General features: G+C 62.5%; 1 protein-coding gene and 1 pseudogene across 1 annotated transcript; both read right to left on the bottom strand.

Moving 5' to 3' along the window:
- Tekt4 (tektin 4) lies at positions 1 to 5,092 on the bottom strand. Its single transcript, XM_047533968.1, has 6 exons — positions 4,434 to 5,092; positions 3,246 to 3,316; positions 2,775 to 2,918; positions 1,799 to 2,021; positions 1,003 to 1,157; positions 1 to 278 (listed from the first exon to the last, which is right to left on the bottom strand). Exons 1-6 carry the CDS (start codon positions 4,965 to 4,967, stop codon positions 65 to 67), a joined length of 1,341 nt encoding a protein of 446 aa, XP_047389924.1. The 5' UTR covers positions 4,968 to 5,092; the 3' UTR covers positions 1 to 64.
- A 2,987-nt stretch (positions 5,093 to 8,079) lies between these two features.
- LOC124969972 (60S ribosomal protein L6-like) lies at positions 8,080 to 8,901 on the bottom strand (annotated as a pseudogene).
- Between the last annotated feature and the right edge of the window lie 17,693 nt (positions 8,902 to 26,594).

Raw genomic sequence — 26,594 nt, 5'->3', positions numbered from 1 at the left:
GAAAGTTAACATGTTCTTTATTTGGGGCAGGCAGGACAGCACGGCCAGGCACCAGCACCGGTCACTAGTAGCCGGCCAGCTGAAGGACAGTGGGGTACCGGGCACGGTGGGCCATGCACTTCTGGCGGTCAATGAACAGGCTGTTGGTCTTGATAGCGATGTCCTTCTCCAAGTCCAGCCGCGTCTCCTCCAGGTTGCGCAGCGCCTGCTCTGCCTCCTGGAGCTTCTCCCGCAAGGCAGCCAGGGACAAGTTCAGTTCCTCCACCTCGCTCAGCAGCCTGTGGCGGGGCGGGCGGGGCATGTGAGCCGGGAGGGAGCAGCGTTCCAGAGGGTGGGGCTCTGAGCAGGCAGGAGGTCCTGACCCCAGGAGTCCCACGGGAACCCAGCAGAAAGCTGCCCCTCCGGCATGCAGGTCAGGGCGAGGGCCAGGGCCACAGCGTGAAGGAAGAGGTTTCTCTCTCCAAGCCCAAGGGGGACCTCCACCGGCTGCACCCAGCACAGAAATGGAAGCTTTGCCCTGGGCTCTGCAGGACCCTATGCAATAGCAGCACCAAGCGGCCACGGTAAGCAGTGACCCGCTGACCAGGCTCAATCCCTTATGTTTGGACACAGGACCCACCATTGGAACCAGTGAGGACTCCAGTTTCTTGTACAAATTGAAGGACAGGGAAGCAGGAAGAAGGGGGCACTCATGCTTAGAAGGGCAACTGGGCACTTGATAAACTAGGTAAACAAGCTTGTAACCCACTCATGCCTCAGCAGGCACATGGTCACTTAACAGCAGAGGGGCAGGGTGGGCAGACGGGCCTGCAGGGCCTCCCTCTGGGCCTGTGCCCTCAGAAGCTCAGCTTGTCAGGCCCTGAGGTCCCTTGTAGGAAGACCAGACAGCCCTGGGTGACAGGGGACCCTGACATGCAAGCCCCACCCAGGATCATGTCCAGTGTCCTTGTCTGCTTGTGTGAGAGTCTTCAGTGGCTGAGGGAGATCAGAGACTCTGGGCACCTGAACTGGGCGGTGTCCCGGCACAGCTCCACATTGGGCCGGTATGAGCGTTGGTACAAGCGGGTCTGTGCCACGCGCAGCGGGGCCTCCTTGTCCTTGATGGCCTGCTTCAGCACTGCCACCTGGTGTTCCTGGTCGGTGATCTCCCGCAGCGTCTGCAGAGGACAGTGTCTTGGCCCTGAGCTGCCACTGTCTCCCTCCCCAGCACTTCCTCCCACTCTGGCCCTGCTGTCCAGGCCTGGCTGGAGACACCCCAGTCCTGGGGCACCCAGTGCAGCCTGCCATATCCCAGCTCTGGCCTGAGAGCCCAGAGCCCTGGTGGTCAAGAGGCCCCAACCCTGGTCGAGAATTCGTGGGGCTTAGAGGCAAGCCAAGGCCATGCTAAATGCCTGGAGCCAGAGGGAGGCCAAGACACACTGGGCCCACACCTCCTTCCCCTGGCCCTGCTTGCCAAACCACCCAGGAAGGTGCAACGCCCAAGGGAACCTGGTTTTACACCAGCTTAATGAGTCAGAATGCCTCCTTCTGGGGTCTCGCAGGGCAGAGGAGGGCAGGGGGTGAGGCGGGTCAGGGCTGGGCATAGGGTGGCCAGGCGCCACAGAGGATCCCCAGCTGCCTTAGTCGCCATGGGGCCGGAATTCTCAGGAGTGGGCGTGTCCCAGGAGGCCAAGTCCCGGCGGGGCGGGCGCGCCCACGTGGGGGCGTGCCCCAGGCAAGCGAGTCCGAGCGGCTTCGGACGGGGTGGGCGAGTCCCAGGCGGGCGTTCCCGGGGGCGGGTGTGTCCCCGCGACCCCACCTTGCGCAGGTGGAACTGCAGCTTGTGGAGCGCGTCCTCCAGCTCCTCACAGCGGCGCGCGAAGGCCAGGTTGACGGCGTCGCACTGCAGCCGCAGGTCCTCACTGGTGTCCCGCAGGATGGCGTCGATGAGAGTCCGCAAGTTGACCGAGGCCAGATGCTCGCGCTCGGCGCGGAGCAGGTTGTCCTGGGTGAACCTGGCCCAGGTCTCGGTCGTGGAGGCGCTGCGGGCGGGGACGTGGCCGGTCGGGTGGACTGTGCGGACCGCTCTGGCGCTGCCCGCGTGCTTTCCCGCCCAGCGCCCCCACTGTGCTGGCCAAGTGACCCGCCCCGGTAGGCTTGCCCTGTAGCGCCCTTCATGCCCCAGCCGTCCCCTCCCTCCAAGGCCTGGTAACTCCGCCTCGCCACCACGAGCTCTCCTCTCCGACCCCAAGGCCCCGCCACGTTCTCTGGCGCCCCTCCCCTCGCCCCCAAGGCCCAGCCATGTCCCCACCGTCTTCCACCCCAAGCGGCACAGTCCCTGGCGGGTGCCGGGTGCCCTCTGCCGGTCGCGTGCGGAAACGCAAAGAGGCCTCCCTGGCCCTGCGTGAGCTGCATGAGCACTGAGGCAGGGGTCTTTTTTGGGTGTGGGTACCGGGGATTGAACTCGGGGGCACTCGACCACTGAGCCACCTCCCCAGCCCTGTTTTGTATTTTATTTAGAGACAGGGCCTCACCGAATTGCTTAGCACCTGATTTTTTTGCTGAGGCTGGCTTTGAACTTTAGATCCTCCTGCCTCAGCCTCCCAAACCGCTGGGATGACAGGAGTGCGAGGGGTCTTGTCCGCTTGTGGGTCAGGGAGCAGACCGCTGCCCAAGCAGCCTGGGCAGTGAGGGTGTTGGGGCCTGAGGGAAGGGGTCCCGCAGATCTCGGCAGCCAGTGCCCGGTGGAGGCAGCCAGGGCTGGGGGCAGGTGGTGGGGTGCACTGGGGTCCCACCTTTCCTCAAACTTGGTGGAGTGTGGATGGAACTGCACCTGGGTGCTCTGGTTGTGGTAGCGAGCGCAGGTCTCGTCGATGTTGTAGGCCTCCACCTTGTCTGACCAGTCCATCTCACAAGTCTCCTTTTGCTGGCGGTTCAGCCTGGGGAGGGCAGACACCAGACCATAACCCCTCTCGCCTGCACTGGGGCGCCAGCTGCGCTGCAGGAGGCAGCTCGTCTCCAGGCCTGCACTGCCCAGCGTGCTCCTGGGGCCCTCGCCAGGCCAGCAGTGCCAGGGCAGCCCCCCCAGGTAGGAGACGTCAGAACAGAAGCTGGCCTAACTGAAAGTGCAACCCTGTCCCTTGACCTGGCAGCCCCCTCCCCTCTCTGAGCCACAGGGTCATGTCCCCCATGTCCCACCCTGCGGCCAGCCTGGTGACTGGGACACGGGCCACCCCTAGGCCACCCTGGAGGCCACTTCGACCCACCGTATCTGGTTCACAGCCTGCATGATGGTCCTCTTCAGAAGCTGCTGAATGTTCCGGATGAGCTCAGCTTCCTGGGGAGAAGGAATCCCCTCCTGAGCAGCGGCCCTCCTGCCCCTCACCCTGGTGAGAATGAGGAGGCCTGGGCTGCAGGTTGTGGTCAGCCCCTGGGTCCAGGCCAGTCCCCGCTGCTCTTCCCTGGAGAACAGCTTCTTTTTGGTGGGGTTTTTCTTCCAGTAGCTTCTAAGGGCTGCTGGGAAGGTCACCTGAGACAACCTCTGCAGGTTCTGGGATTATCCCCAAAGCCCACCATGCACGGAGGGCGTTGGCCTGACTCTCTGAGGACCCCTAAGGATCAAGGATGTGAGCGGGTGCTGGGTTTCCCTTCTTGTTACTGGGGATTGAACCCAGGTTTGCTCTACCTCCAAGCTACTCCGCTAGCCCTTTTTATTCTTTTTATTTTGAGACGGTCTCACTAAGTTGCCCACATTGGGCTCAAACGTGGGCTCCTCCTGCCTCAGCCTCCCAGGTTGCTGGGATGGCAGGAGTGCACAGCAGAGCCCAGCACTGGGCTTCCCTTCTGGGTGTGAAGGACCCCCTTCCCTGTGGCCTGGGTTTGCTAGGGTTCCACACCCTCCTCCTCTGTCTGTGTCCCCATCCCCGCACCTCCCTTGGTGTTCTTCCCGAGAGGGCAGAGGGCCTCACAGGGGGCCTTGGGAGTGCTGAGCGGGGGGTGGGGTGGCATGGGCAGAGAATGTGGTGGGGGGACCTGCGTTCCTGCCTGAGCTTGGGCTGTGGCAGGGGCTGCCTGAGGCCCCGGGACTGGCTCTTCCTTCCCTGGATCTCACGGCTGTCCCAGGCCTGTTCACGCAGAGACCTGGCTCTGAGAGATTCAGGGTTCTGCAGAGCCAGGAGGAGCGGCCAGGCCTGTTAGCTCCTGCTGGGGCCCCAACAGCATGACAGGCTAGGTTGGATAGGGACAGGGCACATTCGGAGGAGACGGGGGCTCAGGGGTGAGGCGGGGCTCCCTGCGGCAGGAACAGGTGTGAGAGGCTCTGGGCCGCCCCCCCGCAGCCCTGGGGTCCTGCATGTCCATCGTGTGGACGGGGCAGGACTCAGGGCCCGGCTCCTCTCCCCCGGCTCGGGGTCTGCAGGCGGGTGGGCCGGGCGGGTGCTGGGCGCTCTGCCCACCTTCAGCAGCTCCACCTCCACGTGGTCCCGCACCAGGTCGGGGTGCTGCCGGCGCTCCCGGCACTGCAGGTTGTCCATGGCGATGGAGAAGGGCACCGCGGAGGCGTCCAGGGCGCGCTCCAGCCGCTGCTTCTGGGCCAGCAGCAGGTCCGCGTCGGCGGCCAGCTGGCCCACCTGGTGCTGCAGCTCCGACTGCCAGCAGTGCATGTCCTGCAGACGCTCGCCCACCCTGCGCGTGGAGTCCTGCTGGGTGCGCTCCGCCAGCGCCGCCGTCTCGGCCGCCAGCTGCTGGCTCTCGTGCCGCTGCCGCTCCGAGCCGTCGCGGTCCGCGAAGGCCTGGTGGTAGCGGGCGTAGCAGTTCTGGAACCACTCGTCCATCAGGTACTTGGCCGTGCGGAAGCCGGCGGTGGCCAGGCCCGAGGACGTGTAGGCCCCCGTGTTGCAGGCCACATGGTACTCCCTGGGGGACAGCTCGCAGGGCGGCACCGTCTGCGGGGCCGGCTGCTTGGTCAGCAGCACATCCGTCTGCGCCATGGTGCCTGCCGCCCGCTGCCCAGCTGGGGCCGGGGTGGGGCACGAGGGAGTGGGTCACTGGCAGTCGACAGGCAGGTCAGCAAGACAGCACTGGCACCGGCCACTCTGTCCCAGGAGGACGCAGCTCCTGGTCACCCCAGTGACGGCCGGTACAGGAGAGCCTCCTGTTGCTGGGCAGCAGGGCCCTCCTTCGGGGGAGGGGCAGTCAGGCCCAGTAGAACTGCCTCTTAAAGGGCCAGGCAGGCCCCGCCCCCTTCATTGCCAGGGTGCAGATCTCCTAGGGGTCCTGGGGCCAGGCCCAGGCCTCCAGTCTCTGCCCCGGGGGAGACAAAGCAGGGGAGGGATCCTGCAGCCCTGGGCACCCTATCACCCTCGTTGGCTCCCCTGACCTTCTGTTCCTGGGGTCGTTCTCCATGCCTGGCCCTGTGCTGGGCTCTGTGCCCCCATAGCGGGACAGCGAGGCTCTGCCTGCTCAGAGGCCCTGTTGGGAGGGAGGGGCCATCAGGGCTCAGGGATGGGCCTGGGGTGGGCACTGGTACAGACAGTGCCACCTGCTCTCTGCAGTCCTTGAGGTGGCTCCTCTCCCTGGCCCTGTGTCCCCAAACCTAGCCCACTCCACACCAGTGGTCCTTGGTCAACCCCTAACCTGCTGCCCTACCCACAGTCAGAGCCTCACAGCCCAGGGGAAAGAGTCCCACTCCTACCCTGGCCCCCACTTCACACTTGGGGGACAGCCCAGGGCAGTGGCCACTGGAATCCTGGTCACATCTGTTCCTGGGACCGCTGCGTGAGTGCCAGGCCCTTCTTCCACTCCTGGCTGTCCCTGACAGGGTCTTTCTGGGACAGGGCAGGGAGGTGGGTGTGTGCTTAAAGAGGTCGAATCCAACCTGTGCCTGAAATCACAGCCAGAGCCACCCTGCAGGGAGGAGGCAGGTCTACCCAGTGTGTCCCAGCACTCAGGAAACTGGCCCTGTCCATCCTGGGGCCAGGGGAGACCCCAGGTCCGGGCAACACCCAACATGGCCAGCAGATGGTGCCATCGGCTGCGGAATGCCTCTGGGCGCCTGTTCCCTGACCACTCTGCTCTGGGTGGCCCTGCAGTGGCTCCTGCTGGTTCCCCTGGACGCACACCACCACGCAAGTCCTCCTAGCATGAGCCCTGCACCCGACCTCAACCTGGGTCCCGTGGTCCCACCCACTTCCACCTCCTTTCCCTCCAGTTCCTCCGGCCCCCAGCCCAGCCATAGGGACTCCAGCCTCCTCCTCTGCAGACCAGCGTGGGCTCTGCCTTTGCCAGGCTGTGCCCCGGTGCCCTCCCCTGGGCAGACTCGGCAGCCAGGTGCTCAGTCCTGCTGCGGTTATGGAGGTGCAGTCCGGCCGGTCATCACCCCCATGCACAGAGGGGCTCTTGCACCACCCACGCAGCAGTTGCTTTTGTGCTTGTGGGCTTTGGGACAGCAGTCCTGAGACTCCCCTGACCAGACTGAGCAGCTGTTCCTGCTGTCCTTCAGGGGTGGGAGGCGGGACCCTGGGGGCTCATGTGGCCAGGGACCCATCCTCAAGCCCCTCTGTGACCCCAGATAGCTAGGCATGGGCCTCCATCCCTGGCCCATACACCAGAGGGACTGAGAAAGGAGGAGGAGGCCCGGCCCCAGCCAAGCTCGGTGACCCTCAGCCTCAGTATCCAGGGGCGCAGGGTGGGTGGGCCCTGCTCCTGTGAGGCTCCAGGCCAGCGGAGTCCACGTCTCAACACAGACTCCCGTGACTCCCCAGGCAGAGCTCCAGGGCACCCAGCCCTACAGCCTGGTGGATTAGGACTTGGTAGAGTCCCTGGGGGGACAGGGAGGGCCTGTCCCTCTCAGTCACTGTCCCTGGCCCTCAATCCAGAGGCCAGAGGTGCTCATGGGGTGAAGGTGCCCTGGGAAGAGCTCCTGCCCCATCCTCCAGGTAGCCAGGTCTGGCCCTCCCAGCCTCAGTTTCCCCGCCTGCTCAGGGCTGCCATGGGCATGGCCTGAGTGGAGGCCGGTAAATGGTGACCTTGAGATCTGGCTTCACAGGTGGTGCAGGGGCTGCGTGAGCAGGGCGGGCTTCACAGGTGGTGCAGGGGCTGCGTGAGCAGGGCGGGCTTCACAGGTGGTGCAGGGGCTGCTTGAGCAGGGCGGGCTTCACAGGTGGTGCAGGGGCTGCGTGAGCAGGGCGGGCTGGGCAAGGTCGTGCAGGGGCTGCTTGAGCAGGGCGGGCTTCGCAGGTGGTGCAGGGGCTGCGTGAGCAGGGCGGGCTTCGCAGGTGGTGCAGGGGCTGCGTGAGCAGGGCGGGCTGGGCAGCTGGCTGGGTGTGGCGCGGGAGCTCAGCAGGAACTTGTGGTGCTCAGGCCTGTTGGCTGTGCTGGTTTCCAAATCTCATCTTCGCTGGGAGGACTGGGTCTTGGGGCGTGGGCCCCGGCACCCCTCCCCTTCTGGATCTGGAACCTCATTGGGGTCAGAAAGGCCCTGGGCCCCGTCTGGACTGTGCCTGCACCCCAGGCACCAGGAGCGCCTTCCTCCAGGGCAGCCACAAAGGACGCTCCTAACCAGGGAGGTCTCACCTAGCAAGCCCCAGGCAGCCCCGAGCCAGGGCCAGCGGTTGCCCGTTAGAGCCCTGCTCAAGCACAGGGCTGGAGAGAGCAGGGCCATAGTCAGCTGGGTGGCTGCAGGCAGTGACCCCGGGGCTGTATGGAGGTGGGGCCTGGATCCGAGTCATGCGTCTCTGTGACAAGGACCACCGACCGAGATTGTCAGAGGGGGCTTCTCAGGGGGTGGAGGATGGGTGGGAGGTTGCCCTGGCCCCAGCCCACCCAACCCTGCCCCGGCAATGTCCTGTTGACTCATGCTCTTGACATACCAGGCTGACTGCAGAGTCACTGACCCTAGCTACAGAGGACCGCTTGGACACCAGTGCTCTGTGATAATGACCTTGGGCCCCGGCAGCCCAAGGGATCCCAGGGCTCCATCCTGATTTCACCCAGGGACATGACCTTGGCCTAACCTGCAGATCAGACCTCAAGCTCCTCCCCGGAAATGCTGTGACTGTCCTTGACCTTCTTTTTTTGCCTTTTAATGTATCAGTTATTTAATTAGGTTCTTGGTAAGAAATTGAGAACACCAATTTGAACAGATCGCATGTAGCCCTGGAACTGAGGCATAGCTTTGATTCTGGGTAAAGTCTGTGAGTCTGCAGCTTTCTGATCAACCCTGCGCCGCGCTGTAATCTCGTACTTCTCTTTCTGTGTTGAAGATCTCGCCTTCCTGGAGTCGGGCTTCTCTGACTTCTTGAAGTCAGTATCAGTGAGGTGCCTTGGGATTTTCACGTTGCTGATATTGGCCTTTGTGGAGGTAGTGATAACAAAATTTCTAGTGTGTTCAATGCAGAGGGACTCGATTGAGGGAAAGAGGTCCCATCACAAGTAGCAAGCCACTGCTCAACTGCTTCAGGAAAACCCCTCTCTTGCCTCTGGCACCCGGTGAGGAAGATTAAGATGGTCCCAGGAGTGATGCTGGCTGTCAGTTTTCTCACTTGCTGACTGAAGGGTCTTTTGTTGTGGCTCAACAGCTTTGGTGGCACATCTCCAGCCAGATGGCATCTAGGAATTTTGTGAAGCTTAACCACCCTGGTTCCCCCGTTCTTATCACCACCAACTGGTTTGGTGACAGTAGCAAGAAACGTCTCCTTCTTTTCCACCTTGGATTTAGCAGCTGAGTACTTCCTCTTAGACACAGACTTTCGGGAATACAACTTTCGGGAAATTGGCATACCTGCCAATTTCTCTGACCAGGACTGGGTTTCAGCTGCAGGGGGGCTTCCCTTTCTGAGTTTCTTGGTTTAGGGTCTCCCTTAGGCTCAGCCTTCTTGGCTCCAGGCTTCTCCATCCTGCCGGCCCAGCCTTTTCACCCACCATCGTGCAAGATGGGGAGAGCACAAGCCCGCCCTTGACCTGTCCCTGCACAGCACTTGGGAGCAGAGGGCTTCTTCTGGACAGCGGTGATCATGTCCCACCCCAAGACTCATCACTGGGGTAGGCCTGGGTGAGAAGGGACCTTCCTGCTGGGTCTGGCCAGCTGGCCTCAGGCCAGAGGCCCCTGCCTGCTGTCCAGCCTGGAAGGAGGAGCTTGTCACCTCCACTCCACTGCAGTCTCCCCCTGTGACAGGTGCTTCCCAGGAGGCCCAGAGAGCCAGGATGGGCCCAAGGTCACAGAGCACAGGTCCTGGCAGGAGTGAAGCTTGAGGAGCTGTTCTGGGCTTGAGCAGATCCGCCTGCCGGGCATGGCGGGTGGCACGTCCCTGCATCTCCCCTGGGACCAGCAAGATGTTTTAAAAAACAGGAGGACTTAAATTAGCTTGAACAGATGTGAGCTGGCCCTGCAGCAGCTGGACACTGTGTGGCACCATGGACACAGGAAGCAAGAGAGAAGAGGCAGGTCTAGAGGGCTTTCTGGAGGAAGAGTCCTCTAGCCACACCATCTAGAGGGGACACAAGCCATACCGTGTGGTGCGTGGAGTTTGGGGTGGCCCCTCCATGTAGGGCCTAAGCTGTGTCTGCATGTGGCAGGCCAGATGGACCAGGAGGCCAACAGACTGGTGACTCCCTTCCTCACTCTCACCCTGGCCTCCAGGCAGGGGCAGAAGGGGCCCCAGGACCATGACTGTTGCCACAGAGGCAGGGCCCAGGTGAAGCACTGCAGCAGATCACCTGTCTGAGGCTGGGCAGCTGGTGCACCTCCAGGACCCAGGTGCTCCACCTGGACCTGCATCAGGCAGTCCAGTGACCCAGTGCCCAGAATGTCCCAGAAAACCTGACCTTGATCCACAGCTCTTCCATGACCATGCCTCAGTTTCCCCATCTGTGGAAGGAGGTGAGGGACATCCTGTCATCATGGTGTGTGAGGTGAGGCAGGACAGTGGACACAGCTCCTTCCCATCCAAGTCCTGGGCTGGCCAGGTGCAGAGCCCAGCCACAGGCTAGAGAAGCCTGGGCATCCAGAGCAGGCTGGTGGGGTCCCCATGCTGGGCCCCCACCCAGAAAGGCCCCAGGCAGCAGGGCCGAGCCAGACAGCAGCCCCCAACCTTCACCCCCACACGTCTGAGTGTGTTTTCAGACGAAGCCATAAACCTCCAGCCCTAAATGAAACATCACAGATGCCAGCTGGGCAGGAGAACCTCTGGGGTTGAAGGAAACGGGGGGTCCTGGATGTGGGGCTCATGCATATAAGAGACCCAGCAGGGATGGGGCAGATGGGTGCAGCTGCAGACTGTCCCCTGCAAGGCAGGGACCGCGACCCCTCCTGCAGCTGCAGGAGCTGCAGCTGCAGCTCTTCCGTGACCATGCCTCAGTTTCCCCATCTGTGGAAGGAGGTGAGGGACATCCTGTCATCATGGTGTGCGAGGTGAGGCAGGACAGTGGACACAGCTCCTTCCCATCCAAGTCCTGGGCTGGCCAGCTCTGCAGCCCCATTCCGAAACCAACTGTCACAGCAGCACACAGGCCTCAGATGAGGCCACGGAGGTCCGGCTGTCTTCCCTGCGGGCTCGGCGTGCGTGAGTCACACCAGCCAGTCACTCGCAGGGCCACGCCCTGCTCCTCCCCAGCCCCTCCGGCCCCACCGAGTGTCGTCCAGGTTCCTGGCATGGTTGCAGGGCTCCATTCCTCCTCCTGGGGGAGCTGCGGTCCACCTACATTGGTCCCTCTCTGCTCCTGCAGGGTCATTTCCACGTGTGGCTCTTGGGAAGAGTGCCACAGTGAAGTGCCCGTGGAAGGTTTTGTGTGAGCACCAGTGTTTCTGCAGAGCTGGGGATCAAACCCAGGGCCCTGAGCACCCGAGCAGAGCCCTACCTCTCGACCACCGCCCCAGCCAGCATTCCAGTTCTCATAGACCCCACGTGAAAAGTCTCAAAGACCACACCTTTGGAAAGTGGCAGCCTGGCCCAGGGCTTTAAGTTCCACCTTGCTGGTACCTCAGAAATCTAGACAGCTGTCCACCTGCCTCAAGGGAAGTGCCAGAGCCCAGCGCGGGCAGGGCTGTGGGAGAGCCACATCTGTCCACCCGTAGGTCTCATCGGTGCATTCAGCTTTCTGGAAAGGTTCTGCAGGTGCTGCCCAGAAGCCAGGGTGCCCTTGAGCCTGCCCTGGGCAGCCCCGCCTTTACAACCTCCCCCAAACCCTAGAGAAGGACTGCAAAGGATGGGGCAGGGCAAGGAGGAGAGGCAGCAGCCTCCCTCCCAAGAACACCCTGCACGCACCCTCGGAAGACGGGGCACCCACAGAAGGGCAGGCAGAGCCCGGCAGAGGGGCCATTCTGCAGACACGGGTGTCCTGGGCCTAAGACAAATTTGTACTAAGAAATGGCTGAAAGCTGCCTGGTGCCCTGAGGCAGCATGATGGGCGTGGAGCTGGAGGGCCTGGGCCTGGACTGGACCCAGGTTGGGCAACCAGAAGAGGCCCTGACCGGGTAGGAGGCAGCCAAGGGACGATGCCTCCTGGTCTCTATCAGGCTGGCAGGGGTTCCTGGGGCAAAGCATCATCCCTGGTTGGCCCAGGTACCCACGGCCCACCTAGCCAGAGGGAGGCTGTGAAAGGCTTTGAAGTCCTCTAACTTCTCACAGGACCAGGGTGTCCTTGGGTCTGACCCTCGAGTGTCCTCTCCAGGTGCCCCTTGTGCCCAGGAGCCGGGAGGCGGGCACCTGCTGATGCAGGCCTGCTTCAGGGTGCCAGCCCACGGCGGGGAGGGCACCCTGGTCTGCCGCCTGTGCGAATGGCCAAATCCCCGGTTTATCAGCTCAGCTTTATCTCCAGAACTCCTACAATTTTCTAGAGAAGAAAATTAAATAGAGGATTTAGCAGAGATTTTGCGTCTGCAGAGCCAGGTCAGGACGGGCCAGCTGGGTGGAGGTTGCTGACATCCCAAGCAAGGCCATGCAGGTGGGAAAGTGTGCCAGCCCTGAAGGCCCAGCCGTCAGCAGCAACGGGACCCCACGCTCAGGCATCTGGCCATCCACCTGCACCCAGGAGTCGCCAGGCCCCGTGCCGGCCTCCTCCCCAACCCCAAGCACCTTGCTAGGAAAGCGGAAGCTCAGAGAAGTCGAGCCATTACCTGGCCCGAGACCCCAGGCTGGCAGGGGTGCTGCAAGGTGACCTCACTCCCAGACACCCCAAAAAGGTAGTCAGAGTGCTCAAGGCTTGTGGTCTCCCAGGGCTGTGGCCACGTCCTCACTGGGGACTCAGTCCTGGGGATGAGAAGGGGCAGCCCAGGGAGATGGGCTTCACTGGGCCCCAAGAAAGGCCTCAATGCCAGAGGCTGGACCCTCCCCCACACTCACCAGGGCTGCCAGCATCCCTTCCCACGGAAGGAGGAAGGTCAGATGAAGGCAGAGCAGCCTCTACCCATCAAGGGAAGCACCTCCTCCCTTCCTAGTCCTTCTGCTCAGATTCACGTAGATGCAGCCTGACGTCTTCCTGTGGAGTCCTCAGCATCTCCTGGACTGAGCCTCTCCCCACCAATGCTGAGCAGTTGTGGGGACATCTGGGGGAGGGGGCAGATCTGAGCTCCACCCAGAACCTTGGTTTCATCATCACAAGAGGCCACGGGTGTCCAAGGCGGCAGAGGGTCTGTTCACCTCCTGCTTCACCCAGCCAGCTGGGACTGCAGGTCAGCAGTCACGAGGGCCTCCCTCACCACAGGAGGAGCAAGCGTGCCCAGGGCCTCACGCCACGTGCCCCACACTGACTCTTGGCCTCTGGAATCCCAGGTGGGCGGCCCACACCACCCTGTGCCTCTGGTTGGTGGGGCTAAGTTGGGAAGAGACCACTAGGGAAAAGCCAGACCCTTCCCGTGTTCTCTGGCCCTACCTCTGGTGGTCCCCAAGGAGGATCCAGGTGCAGAGGGGAGAGGGCTACATTGCAGTTCACGAGGGTCCTGCAGGTCATGGGTCTGAGGCCTTAGCTTCCCCTGCAGGTGGGAATCCCAGGGTCTGCTGATGAGGGGCCAGGATGCCCCTGTGGCACCTCAGTCACAGGCCTGGGGACAGGACAGGGAGGCAGCTCTGTCTGCCCCTCCATGTGGACAAGGCCCCTGAGCACCAGCCAGCATGGGAATCTCTCTAGCGCTGGGCTTGGCCGGCGGGGCCTGAGGGCTGCGGGTCCTGGGTCTGGGGGAGGGGCCGCCATCAGCGTGGGCCCAGGGTTTGGTCGCCGCCAGTCTCTGAGGCCAGGGCAGTTCCTGCTCCTTGGAGGATGGCTCTGAAGCCAGACAGCCTTTGAAAACTCCTGGGAGACCTTCCAGCTGTGGAGGGTCAGGGACAGCTGCAGAGTAAAGAGGCCCCAGGCCGCGTGGGCAGTCAGCAGCGACTTCCCCGCCAGGCGGTGTGTGACCAGGGCAGCCTGGCTTGCCCTGAAACCCAGAGGGGCTCGGCCAGTTCCCAGTGCTGCAGCACCGCAGCCCCCAGCACCAGCGGGCCCACCCGTGGGACAGGACTCAGGAGCTGGCGGCACCTGCTGAGGACCATCTCTGCAGTGTGGGGGGACCCAGGCCAGGAGCTGGCAGTTCCAGTCCCCACCCCGCAGCTCTGGGAAGGACCCACCCTGCCTCCCTGCTGAGCAGGACTCAGAAGGGCCGGCCCACCCACAGCAGCCCGCCCTGGGCTCCTTGGTGACCTCCACGGGCTCCCCAGTGCTCAGCATTCCCACCACCTCCTTCCCTAGGGCCTGGACCAGGCAGTGACTTGAGGGTCCCAACTGTGGGGAGAGGTGGGTAGCATGGGCAGAAAGCATGGCTTCTGTCCAGGGGCCCATGATTCTGTTCAGAATGGCCCTGGTGGCCCAAGGCAAGACCCACTGCAGAGGAGAGAAGTGCTCTGATCTCTCCTTCTGCCTCTGGGCAGTCCCTCCGCCTCTGGTCAGTCCCTCCACCTCTGGTCAGTCCCTCCGCCTCTGGTCAGTCCCTCCACCTCTGGGCAGTCCCTCCACCTCTGGTCAGTCCCTCCGCCTCTGGTCAGTCCCTCCACCTCTGGGCAGTCCCTCCACCTCTGGGCAGTCCCTCCACCTCTGGGCAGTCCCTCCCTGCCATGACAGTCTGGCCTCACTGTGCCCTCTCCAAGTTTCCCTCACGAAGTTTCCCCATCCTGGGCAAGTCTGGGGGTCTTGGAAGGGCCTGTGGGGAGCCTTGACCATGTCTGCTCTGGGCTAGATCCAGCAGATCTGTGTAAAACCAGCTGGCTGAGGGGCTGACCTTTCCCAGGAGGGAAAACTCCAACCAGATACTGGATCCTGGTCCCAAGGTGGACAGGCGTGGGCAGCCACAGTGGAGGCTGGGGCTGGGGCTGGGTCCTGGGCACTAGGCTGGTGTTCAAAAGCAGGGGCTCTGGGGCCCATTCAGCCCTGCCTCACTGGAGACTTTGCTGGAGCCTCTACACTGTGTGCCCATCCACCCAGAAATAGGATGAACCAGGTGAAAGGCCCCTCCCAGGAAGGAGGCCCAGATGGCTGGCCTGGTGTAGGGGAGGGTGGCACGTCAGGTTCCATCTGGGACAGAGATGTCCTGCCCCTGACTACTGCAAATCAAACCCTGACTCTCTGACCTCAAGCTGACCACTGGTGTCCTCGCTGCCCTGGGCCGTAGGCCTCTGTGAGGCTTCCCCTATCCTGAACTCCTGGGCCCTGTGTCCTCTGTAGCCCCAGGAAGACCAGCTAGGAGGGAGGACCTTTTGGTGACACGGCCTTTCTAAGGAAGTGTCTCCCTGCCCAGGTCGGGACACGGCATGTGCCCTGTGCAGTATTTATAGAAGCCAGGCTCAGTCCCGAGCTGCGGACCGTGAGGTCTGGGGACGGGGGCCTGGAAGCAACCTCGGAGGGGTCACACCCAGCGCCCCCTGCCATGGGGCCAGCCACCCACACTGGCCTTCCTTTAGCCAGCTAAACTGCCCCTCCCAGCAGGGCTCCGGTGGCCACTCGGCCTGGCTGTTCTCAGGTTCTGCCAGCCCAGTCAGTGCCCCTGAGACCTTGGGCTGTCTCAGCAGAGGCTTCGGGAGGGGCAGCGCTGGGAGCGCTCAGCAGCCTGTGATGCTGAGAGGCTCCGGAAACGTCTTCTGTAGAGCGTCCGCGGCAACAGAGCCGATTAGGGGTGTGCTGGAGCGAGATAAGGGCGGGAGGGTCATTTGTAGGGCAGGCGCTAAGAGCGGCCAGGGTGTCCCGCTGGGAGGAGGCCAGTGAAGGACACAGTGCCACCCTGAGGTCAGGACACTGCGGGGTCCTGCAGCCCACCTAGGGCATGCCAAGTGCACCTGGGGGTCACAGGACCCTAGACCTGGCCAGCCCGTGTGCCCACCACCTGAGGGCAAAAATAGGTGGGAGAGTCCCGGCCCCACCCAGCACTTAGTCCAGAGAGCCCTGAAAATAGACCCGGAGAAAGTCAGCTGGACGCTCACACCAGGTCCTGAAAGGTCCTCTCGGGAGCAGTGGCCGTGGACGGGAGGCACTTAGCTGATGGATCCAGGGCACTCAGCTCGCGTCTGCTCCAGGAGGAAGCTAAGTGCTGGAGGAGAAGCACAGGTCAGGGCCGCGCCCTCCCCACCAGCACCCCGCCCTGCCCTGCCCACTCAGGCCCCTCCTCTTCCTGCTCCTGGTCAGGACCTTGGGCCTCAGGACCCCTCCTCTGGTGTGACCTCCCTCTCAGAGACCCCCTGCTGCCAGTTTCCTTCCCTCAAAGCCAGCTCGCCCCTCCCTAGGCACCCCTCCCTGCTCCTCAGCCTGGAGGTGCCCCGCACTCCGCCCACCCTCCTGTGGCCCAGGACCCTGCCCACGATGAGACGCCCATCCCCCGGGGCCAGCACGGGCTGTAGCGTCCATCCGCACAGCCTCATTAGCACTGGCCAGAGGCAAGGGGTCAGGGAGAGATGCCAGCGGGGGGTCGGCAGGGAGGGAGCCCTGTGTCCTCAAGTAGACACCAACTCCCCCTCTGGCCCACTCAGACCTAGGCCACTGCTCACAGGGCAGCCTGGGGACAGAATGCTGGGGCCTGGGCTGGACAGGGCTCAGGAGGTCAGAGGTGTCAGCTAAGGGCAAAAACACTACTTTCCTTTTCCACACATTCCTTGGTAATAAAAAAATTCTAAAAACAACAACACAAAGATTTTTCGGGAGGCGGGTATTTGGGAACTGAACCCAGGGGTGCTCTACCACTAAATCACATTCCTAATCCTTTTGATTCTGAGGCAGGCCTCACTGAGCTGCGAGGCTAGCCTGGAATTTGCAATCCTGTCTCGGCCTCCTGGATGGGATGGCAGGCGTGCACCACCACACCTGGTTTGCAGAATGTTTTCACCGTTTTTATAATGGGTTCGAATTTTTTCCAAGGCCCATGGGAAGGGAGCCAGGGGTGACAGGGACTTGTCCGGCTGCTCATGGCCACAGGGGCTGCACAAGAAAGAAAGGGCGTGGTTGGGAGTGCTGTGGGACCCCTGCCTTGACACCGCCCACTGGGAGACAGCCAGGTAGCGAGGTGTCCAGGACTAGGGCTGCAGGGTGGCCAGGACCTGGCCGGATGCCGCCACCTGTCACACTCCAGGCCCAGCTGGGACAGCCCAGAAGAGAGCAGGAAGGTCTGAGGGCCGGCCACCCACTGGGCTGGCCCCTCGGCAGGAGAGGAGGGGTTCGGCCCTCCCAGCCCCTCCACGGCTACACCTCCGACTTCTCTGTGGCCCTCTGAAGTGGCCTCAGGTGTAAACAGTCCCAGCACGTTGATGTCCCCTCCCAGCCAGCCAGGTCCTGGGGAGGCTGGGACACCACCTCACCCACTCCCCACTGGGTGGAAGAAGATGAGGAAGAGGAGACATTCTGCGTGTCCAGGGAGTCATCTTAGCAGGCCACAGATTGGGCTCTGGAGCAGGGGCCACAGGGAGGCCAAGTCTCAGGTCCAGAGCCCTTTGCAGGCTAAAAGGAAAGGGATACCAGAGCCACCACCAGAGTGCCCAGCTGCCGGCTCTCTCTGCTGTCCAGCAAGACGCTGCCGCTCAGCCTGGCCCCTCTGAGAGCCCACAGCTGCACCCACCTTCTGGAGTGGAGCAGCTGCCCACAGAGGACAAGCTCTGCTGTATCCACTCTGCCCAAGGACGGGCCTCGATGGCAGGAAGGAGAGTGGGCAGTGCCCAGCCATGGGGAGTGCTAGGCCTGAAGACAGCACCTGCTGGGAACCTGACATGCCGTGAGCACCCAGTGGGTGTGAGGATGGGTGGAGGCAGGCGGCCCCGGCCCCCTACCACACCCGCCAGAGACCCTCTGAGCACCGAGCCTGCTGGAGCGGAGGGCCGGGGCAGCTCCTGGCCCACGGCTCAAGGCACACTCTGCTTGCTCTTCCCTCAGCTTCTGAAGGGTGGGAGGCTTCTGGGAATGGGGGCTCTGTGCGCCCAGGGGTTGAAAGCAGACATACAGCAAGTCAGGGCAGGGAAGGTCCCACCTCCTCTGGCAGCAAGGAGCTGCCACGGGGGCAGGCAGGCAGCCTCCTGGCTCCCCATTAGCAGCGCCTGCCCTGTGCAGCCCCCTGGGCACACTCTAAGTAGCCGTTAGCCAGGCATCGACTTTCCACTGCGCAGCCCACACAAAGGGCCCGTGACTATGCCGCTGCCGCCAGCAAGATGGACCAGACCCTCCCGCAGCGCTAATGCACTCTGCATTATCGTGAATCTTGCTTTTCTGAGCAAGAGCAAAGAGGGAGCTCTGGGGAGTCGGCCCGGCTCGGAGCAGGCGCCACGTGCTGACCGGCACCACTGCTCCAGACGTGTGGGCAGGGCGCTCCTGGGGCTGCCGCTGAGCTCTGTGCTGTTCCTTCCCCCAGCACATCCCTGCCAGCCCCTCCCCTGGTCCTTCTGACCTCGCTGACCTCACGGCTGCTCCCTCCCAGATGCTCCCTCCTGGAGTCCACCTCCCTCCCACTCTCCATGACCAGGACCCAGCCCGGAACCCCTCCAGGAGCTGGGCTCAGCTCCCACAGACCCCAGGCCCGCCTACTTGCCTCTGCCTCCCTCAGTCAGTGGGCTGTGGAAATGCAGCTTGGACCTGACCAAGCAGAGGCTCCAAAGCCAATGTCCTTCTTCAGCAGATGTGTCCACCATTGTCAGAGTCCCAGAGGGACCACCGCTGGCTGGAGGGACAGTGGCCATTAAGGACTCAGCCTTGGATTGGGCATTGGGGCTCATAGGGGCTGGAAGAGCTGCCAGCTGAGCCCAGCCTGAAGAGCCCTGCCTCCTGAGGGCCACTTCGCCAGCCGGTTTGGCTGACTCACCATCATGGATGAAGAGAGAACCCCGCCAGAAACACCTGCTTTCCCTGAGGTCCTGGGAAACAGGACGGGGTGGGAGTGGGGGCTGGGGTCAGCTGGTTGGAAGGGTCGTCTTAGAGAAACCAGCCAACCCCACAGCCAAGATGGACAGTGCTTCTTTCACCTCTCGCGCAGCACTAGTGGCACCTTGGAGATCACAAGACCATCAGGGTGTGGCCGGCTTCCCAGGACTGTCCCAGCCAAGCACCAGAGACCCACTGGACTCAAACAACAGTTTTGCTCCACTGCTCCGGGGACCAGAAGTCTGAACTCAGCTTGGCAGAGCCAGGCAGGGCCGCGCCCTCCACGGGCTCCAGGGAGACCCTTCCTGCCCACTCAGCTCCCGGGGCCCCCAGTTGGCTCACGGCTAACACAGGGGCTGATCCGGCATGAGCCTCAGCATGTCCATTGGCCAGCTGGGGGCTGAGGGCAGTGTGGCATGTTAGGGGGCCGTGGGAGATGGGGTCAGGAGAGACAGGAGAGGCTGAGGACGGACCGAGGGGTGGCACCCTTGGGGGAGGGGTGCCAGTTGGAACTGACCCCATGTGTCCCATTAGCTAATATGGGAGAAGAGGCTGTCTGTCCCCAGCCACCCTGTCTTGGCTAGGAAGGGACACAGCTAGCTGTGGGGCAGTCCAGGCATGTGGCCGGTGGCTTGACCATGGCCTTGCATCTTGACCTTGGTGGGGAGCCGTAGGCCTTTGGGAGGGGGCGCTGAGGGTCAAGCCAGGTCCCTTAGTGCCCAGCTAGGTCGGGGTTCCTGCTGGCTCCACCTCTGCCTGCAGTGCGTCCTGGGCTACCCTGTGGCCCTGGAGGTGGGGCTAGCCCATGCTCTGCCCATCTCCCCACAGGCCCCCTCGTTGTGCCCGCCAGCCTGTCCTGGAGGCCGGGCTCCTCTCTGGAGATGAACGGCTCCTGGGCACCCAGATCTGCCTTCCTCACTCTCTCCTCTGCTCCCTGTCCTGACTTTGTCCTTGTCCCCCACACTCTCACCTCCCAGACTCGACAGCGTGCCCAAGGAAGCTGAGACGCTGCCCCTGGAGCCGTGGAGTGGCCCTGAGGGCGGGAGCGTTTCAAGCAGAAGGGACGTGGGTCTCCTGGGTCCTGGAGTGGACGGTGTCCCCCAGGGGCCAGGCCCCAGGAGGGGAGGGACCCAGGGGAGATCAATGTCCCCACCTGGACATTGATCATTCCATCCTCTGCTTGAGGTGTGCCCTCTGTGTGATGGCCACTTCTCAGTCCAGTGCCCAGCTTCCTGCCCTGAACTTTGGTCCCCGGATCCAGGACGAATGGTTATTTTTAAACTCGTTAATAGCATGTAAGATACATAACGGGGTTTGTCATGGGATAATTGTCCCCGATCAATACAAAGAACCAAGGTTCAGTGAGGCTGCTGCCAGGTCAGCCCCCTTCCTAGGCCCGACCATCTGTCCCCACAGTGAGCCCAGAACACTCCGGAAGGTACGAGAGGCTCGGTGTCTAGGGAGATCAATTCTGAAGGGATGCCGCAGCTGGAGTAGGGAGCAGGCCAGCCTCAGGAACTCCCACGAGGTCTGGGGACTGAGGCCGGGGGCCCCAGCTCCGGGGCAGGTCCCGTCTGAGTGGCAGCTGGGGTCACCCCAAGGGTTCAGTCTGGGGTTGCTTTGGGGAAGGTGGGCACTCAGCCCCTCCTTCACAGGGTTGGGGGCTTCGGGCTGCATTCAGGGAGCATCTTCCCTGGCAGTAGGATGGGCAGCTGGGGTGGGGTCTTGGATCTAGGCCCTGGACGGGGGGTGCTGGCTTGCTCCCCCCAATTTAGAAGTTCAGCTGGCACATGGGGCAGGCCGGCACATGTGTTGCACTTAGAACCCACCCTCGCGCCCCACGCTGGGTGAAGGGCAGACCCCAGGTCTACCTGGCTGAGCACACTCTGCACATTGCCCTGCCAGGTTCACTCCGTAGTACCTCCTCCAGGTCACTGTCCTTGGAAACCACAGGACCCTCGAGGAGGGCCTGGGCTGCTGCTCTGGGGTTCTCAGCTGCCCTGAGCGGGCAGGACCCATGGAGGGAGAGATGGGCTGGCCTGTGCCCCCACCACTAAGGAATGGCCATCAAAAGATATGATGGCCAGCAAGACATCAAGTCCCCAACATCCTGGTTGAGAAGCCTCCTAGAGAATGCCCACTGGGCACACGGTGGTGACAAGCTCGGTCCCCTCCTGACCCCTTCCCCAACTCCAACTGCCCTCACCACCCTCCCACCACAGGGGTCAGGCTGGACAGGGGCTGGAGGAGGTCCTGGGTTGCTTGCAGATTCCCCCAGGTCAGCCCTGAGTTCAAGTTCAAGTCCTCGTAGGACTCAGGGAGGGCCTTGGCCCTAGACTCTGCCCTGAGAACGAGTTTTGTACTGAATCTGTAGAACTTGAATTTAATGAGGGTGGGGAGACAGGAGGAAAGCTGAGGAGCAGTTGAAGGGAAAGAGCTTTGACAATCAGGTGGGAAGACTGTCACCTGTCACCTGTCACCTTCTGGCCTGGCTGCTCCCCAGCAGGTGGCAGGAGGTACTAGGGTCCCCTGGGAGCAAAAGGTCCTCATGCACTGACCCCTTCCAGGCCAACTCCCTGGCAACCCCCTGCCCTCCCTCCTGCCCTGCACTCTGCCCCACCTCCCCCACCAATTCACAAAACTCCCAGGCTAAGACTGTGGCCTGGACCTGGCTCCTGGTCAGGGTAGCCACTGAGCACTCAGGGTATGGGGCAGACCCAGCTGCTGCCTGAAGGTGTGAATTAGTGGAGTTAAGGGACCAAGTGTCCAACTGAAGTGCATATCACTGAGGGACCCAGTGAGCCTGTCCAGGAACAGATGTGGCACAGCCCCAGGGGGAAGGTATGCTGCAGCTACCTGGAGGAGGGAGTTCCCAAGACAGTGAGAGATGGATGCTCAGCTGCCCAAAGGTGGAGCCAGGTGGTGTCCAGGGAAGCACAGGGTCACAGTAAACCACTGGCCACAGGAGGGGCTTTTGCCATCCACCCAGCCCTGGACACTTCCCAGGAGGGACCACAGGCCTGGAAATGCAGGAGACTCTGCTCGCTAACCTGGGCTGTGGAAGAGACAGACCATGGAAGATGCAGAAAACCAGGTGTGGGCTTTGCTCCAAGAGGGGTGGACAGGTGGGAACTGGGCCTGAAGGGACCATGTCCCATGGATGCTCAGCTGGCAGGAGACCCCTCCCCGAGGCCTCTGGAGCAACTCCAGGGCAGTGAGGCTCTGCTGGGTGTGGAGGCCTCCACTGAGGCTCAGTCTCTGCCCCCAAGACGGTGCAGGAGGGGCTGGACCCCATGGGTCTGTCCTCACTTTGGCCCAGGCAGAGAGACACGCAGCCCCTGGTGTCATTTTGAGTGCAGCAGGAAGACCCCCTCTGCCCACCCCCATGTGGTTCCCAGCTCTGAGCCACAGGAAACTGCTGGGAAAACCTGGTCCCCTGCTCTCAGGAGAGCAGAGCTTGGTTCTCAGCAGGCTCCATTCTCCCCAGGGGTCAAGCCCTGGATACAACCTCTGCTGCCCAGGGCTCCCTGACTGCCATGAAGGAAGGACACCTGGGCAGCCCCCTTCCACTGTCCAGGATGAAAGCAGCCCCTTCAGGTGGCAAAGCACATGCATTGGAACCCACGTGCACGGTACGCAGCGGATGCTGAGGCGGTTGCCTGGCAACCCCCTGCCTGTGCCGGAGCCCCTGCGCCCACGCAGCCATCCCTGCCTCCACTCAGCACCTCCTGCCCGTGGGCTCCAGCCTGCCAGGCTGGGGGTAGGCTGTGGGTGGAAGACACCCCAGTCCCCACAGACCCCCATCAGGCCTGGATCTTTGTCCCCTGGGGTGGGCTTTGGGCTGCAGGGACTCTGCCCCACCCTGGTCTCACAAGGCCTCTGAGTGGCGCCTGGAGCTGGGCCCTCTTTGCCATTGTCAGATGGGGAAACTGAGGCACGGACAGTTGTGCCCACCCAAGATTGGGCAACTGTTGGACCTGAGTTTTCTGAGAAGCAGAACCTCATTTAGATCAGGATGAGATGTCCCAACTGTGCACTGATCTATAGCACTCACACAATCAAAGATGGGTGACGTTGTCCCCATTGGGTGGGGGCGCTCCATTGCCTGGGCTCCAGGAGGTGACCCCACCATGGCCTGGTCATGCAGAGCCCCTAAGGTCACACTGCAGGGCCTGAGCCAGGACCGGGAGCCAGGCTCCACTTGTCCGGCCCATCCCAAGGGGCTCTGGGGACAGAGCTGCCTCTCCTCCCCCAGGACTCACCTGCTCAGGGCTCACCTGCTCCCTCCCTGCTTCTCCACAGTGTCCCCAGGGCTGGGCGCCCCACTTGCTCAGCCTCCTGGGTACCCACCCCACCCCGTTCCAGTCTGAACGCATGGACGGAGTGGGTGGAAGCCCCTGCCTCTGGAGAGCAGGAACGAATCGGGTGACAGAGCACCTGGGTGTGTGACCCGGCTCAGGGCCCCGTGGTCATGGGTAGGAGGCTTGGGGAAGGTGCCAGGAAAGATCCCAGAGGACAGGAGGCGGCCTGAGCTGCAGAGAGCAGAGGTGGAAAGGCCGGGCAGGGACACCAGAGGCTGGTGGGGCAGAGCAGGGGAGGGTAAGTGGTGCCGCAGGCCTTCAGTGTCTGTGAGGGGCCGGAGCAGGCAGGAGAGGCCACCTACGTCTTCCTGAGCTGCTCTGGGGGGGCGGGCAGAGGCCATCCAGGTGCACTTTCCTGGGCAGATCCTCACCAGCTCAAGCTGACCCAGGGAAGGGGCTCTCAATTCTGTTGCCCACAGAGAAAACCCAGCAAGGGGCCGGCTCCAGAGCAGATCTGGGCAGTCTGCCGCCCCTACAGAAGCCCCTCCGCAGCCAGGGCTCCCTCCCTGAACCCATGCAGCCCTGGAGCTCCCTCTTTGCTTCCCATCTGGAAGCAGGCTGGCCCCACGGCCCTCCCCCCAGCAAGGCACCTGGACCTGTCCTCCTGGGAGCACGTGGGCCACTGTGGAAGGGTGAGGACAGGCTTGCCTGCGGTCTCCCTGGCCCCAGGCTCCTTGCTCTGGCAGGTTCTCAGCCCCTGAGCCTCAGATGATTCCTCTGAACTGGGGACAGGTGTTCCCCAAACCCCCAGGGCAGGGGGCTCTGCACATTTCTTGCTCTGACATCCACTCTCAGTGGGGTGGTCTGGTTTGTCTGTGGTGTCCCAGATCAACATTGTCTGGCTGACCCTGAGCAGAGGTGACCAAGACTGTGGAAATGTCCAGATGGATCCTGGGTCCCCACTGCTGGGGCCAGGCACCCTACCACACCTTGGCCCCGAGGGGTCAGACGACAGGTCTTTCCTTACCACCAATGCAGTGTCAGCCTAGGGATTGGCCCTCAGCACAGGGTCTCTGGAATGCACAAGCCCCTCTCCTGGCAGCCTGGACAGGGGCATGGACAGTTGGGAAATGAGGAAGACTAGTCCCTCTTGGGAAGCAGGTCCCATGGCCTGGAGCTGGAGGCACCCAGCCTGCCCTGGATTTGGCGCCAGCTAAGACCTCTGCCCCTAGAGAACACATTGCAGTTTCTGCTGGTGAGAGTCGAGTCCCCCCAGCATCCTCAGCGTAATGTTTGAGAGTCTGACTCCCCTCAGTCTCTCCAGACGCCCAGCAAAGAGCTCCATGGGTTCCCCCAGTCCCGGGACAACTTCCCGGAAGAGGGAGCTCTGAGCCGATGGTCTGGCTCCGGTGGGGACATAAGGCAGCATGGGAACATGGGAAGAGGGGCTCCCTCCTGGGCGCAACCACACACCCAGGCTGTAGGTGGCATCACTGAGCATCTACTGCATACAGTAGTGACAGGCAGCTGCAGCCCCTCTGTGCACAGCCAGGTCAGGAGCCAGGAGAACAGACCCTATGACATTTGGCAGTTCATTCTGGACTTGAGAGAACAAAACAGGCTGGCTTGTTGAGATGAGGCTGGAGGTGACTTAGGAGGGGTGCGGGGTGGCCTCTGCCCCACCCAGCTCCTCCTGTCCCATCCTTAGGCTCCAGTGGGTTTGGGAAGGAGTCCAGGGGCTACAAAGTCAAGACTGGGACTTGGTCTACCCCAGCAGCCCCTCTGGCCCTGGCCCTGGCCTTGGCCCTGGGCTCTCGAGGTCAGAGCCTTAATGCTGTCCATTCACATGTTCCCTGTCAAGTTGAAAGGGCCTGGGGTAGGGGACAGGCCTCAGTGCTGGCTTCTGGCCACAGCCTTCAAGGGGCAGCTCCATCCCTCCCTGACCCAGTAGGGGCCACTCGCGAGCCTAAGGTGGGGGAAGTCCTTGAGCAGACTGTGGGGAGCTGACCTGTTCATAACCAGACTTTTGAGGGGTCTCCCAGAGCGCCTGGGGTATAAGCCTCAGTTCTTCAACTACAATACCCATGACAGGGTCCCATGCCGATTCTGGGCTGTCAGCGGGCAGAGCAGAAGACGCCCTGCCTGGCTCTCTCCCCGAAGCCCAGGAATGGTGCAGGCTCCTCCAAGCCCAAACGCAAACTATTTATTGGAAACAGAGAGACGACATTTGCATTTCAAGGCCAGCAGCCCTGGAAACCAAATACTGTGTTCTGGGATTGGGCTGCCAGGGGACAAGCAGACACCTCTAGCCTGTGGGAAAGGGAGGTAGGGCACCCAGTTACCAGGCCCCAGCCCACCCCAGGCCGTTGGCCCAGTGGGCTCAGGCTCCTTCTCCCTAGGAATGGCAGGGGAAGCACCTGCCCCGTGGCTCGCCCGGGCTTCCCTGTGGCATCTGCCATCCTGCCCCGGGGGGTCTCAAGGTCCATTGTTCTGTTGCTGCCTCCCTGGATTCTGGTCCACCACCCACCTTGTCCTGGATCCTGGAGGACTGGAGTCCATGGCCCCAGGAGCTTGTCTAGCGGTGAGCCCCAGGGAGACAGGGTCAGCCTGTCCGTGTCTCTGCCCCCAGCAGCACAGGGCTTGGCACACAGGCCCATGTCACATTTATGGAATGAGTGGGAGGTCCCAGGAGCCTCACCCCAGCACACCACAGCCTGGGGGCCCTATAGGACACGGAGAACCCGAGTCCTCTCATCTCCCACTTCCCAAGCCGAGCCTGGCCCAGTTCTGACTGCACCCTGGGAAGGGCTGGTCATGCCACCTGCACTCCTTCTATTCAACAGACTTGCCTCCACCTCAGAGGTCAGCCTCACCCACTCCTGGGCACTGGACAGCCTTCCTCCAAGGGGCAGAGGCACCTCTTGTTTACATGAATCATGTGGACAGAGGCTGCCCAGGGATTTGGAGCCTGGTCCTACAGGCCCCTGGGCCAGGCAAATAGCTCTGCCAGCCAAAGGTACCCCAGAGCCTGTGGTGGCCACAGCTATCCGTTCTGACCCAAGTGTCCTCCCAAGGGAGAGCCCAGGTGGGCTGGGGTCTTGGTCACCAGGAGGCTTCACCACAGGCTCTGGAAGTCAGCTGAGATCTTGGCCTAGGTCAACCCCTGCTGGTCCTGTGGAGGCAGGAAGGGGTCACCACATGTCCCTAGGTCCACTCACTGAGTGCAAGGCCCTTGGGGGCCTCTGACTTGCAGGAGGTTTAGAGGGGCTGGCGGCCAGAGCCCTGGATGCTCCGCACCTTCTGCAAGTTGGTTCTCTGCACCCTCTGGGCCTCCTCAGCCTCCTCAGGTTGCCAGCCCTGGGCCTGGGGGCAGCTGGGGAGCCAGAGGCAAGGACATGACTCGCTGGCATGACTGAGAGATGGGAATAGGGTGGAGCGGGTGGGCGGGCCCAGGGGCTCGTAGGGCTGCAACGCTGCATCTTCCAGGTTGTTACAAGGGTGCCTGGCAAGCAAGGAGCATCTGATATGCACACATCTGCACCCCATGTGCGCCCCACCACTCAGCTTCTCCCCTTCTGCATGCTGCTCCTGCACTCAGCTTCTCCCACCTGTGTGATGATCCACTTCTCAACCCTACAGACCCTGAGACCTGGAGGGACTGGTCTTGGGTGCAGCCTGGGCTCCTCAGTGGGCCGGTTGTACAGCCAGGCCAAGGACACGCCCTGTCTGTGGAGTCCCGCCTGGTGATGCTGCCAGCATTCCTCCCCACCCAGGGGCCCCTTCTGCTGGACAGCCTTGCTCAGGAGCTTCCTGGTGTGTGGGGACCACCAGGCTGACATGGGGCCTTCACCTTGCAGGACCCCAGGCCTGGGGTCAGAGGCTGCGTTTGGAGAGACTCTGCCTGCTCCCTCCAGCCCTGGCCTCTCTCGCACACCCTGGTGCCTTGCGCTGGGTAGTCTGCCT

This window comes from Sciurus carolinensis, chromosome 18 (assembly GCF_902686445.1).
Source record: "Sciurus carolinensis chromosome 18, mSciCar1.2, whole genome shotgun sequence".
NCBI classification, from domain to species: domain Eukaryota; kingdom Metazoa; phylum Chordata; class Mammalia; order Rodentia; family Sciuridae; genus Sciurus; species Sciurus carolinensis.
Note: the sequence above shows the minus strand (reverse complement) of the source record. Positions and strands in the feature narration are given on the sequence as shown.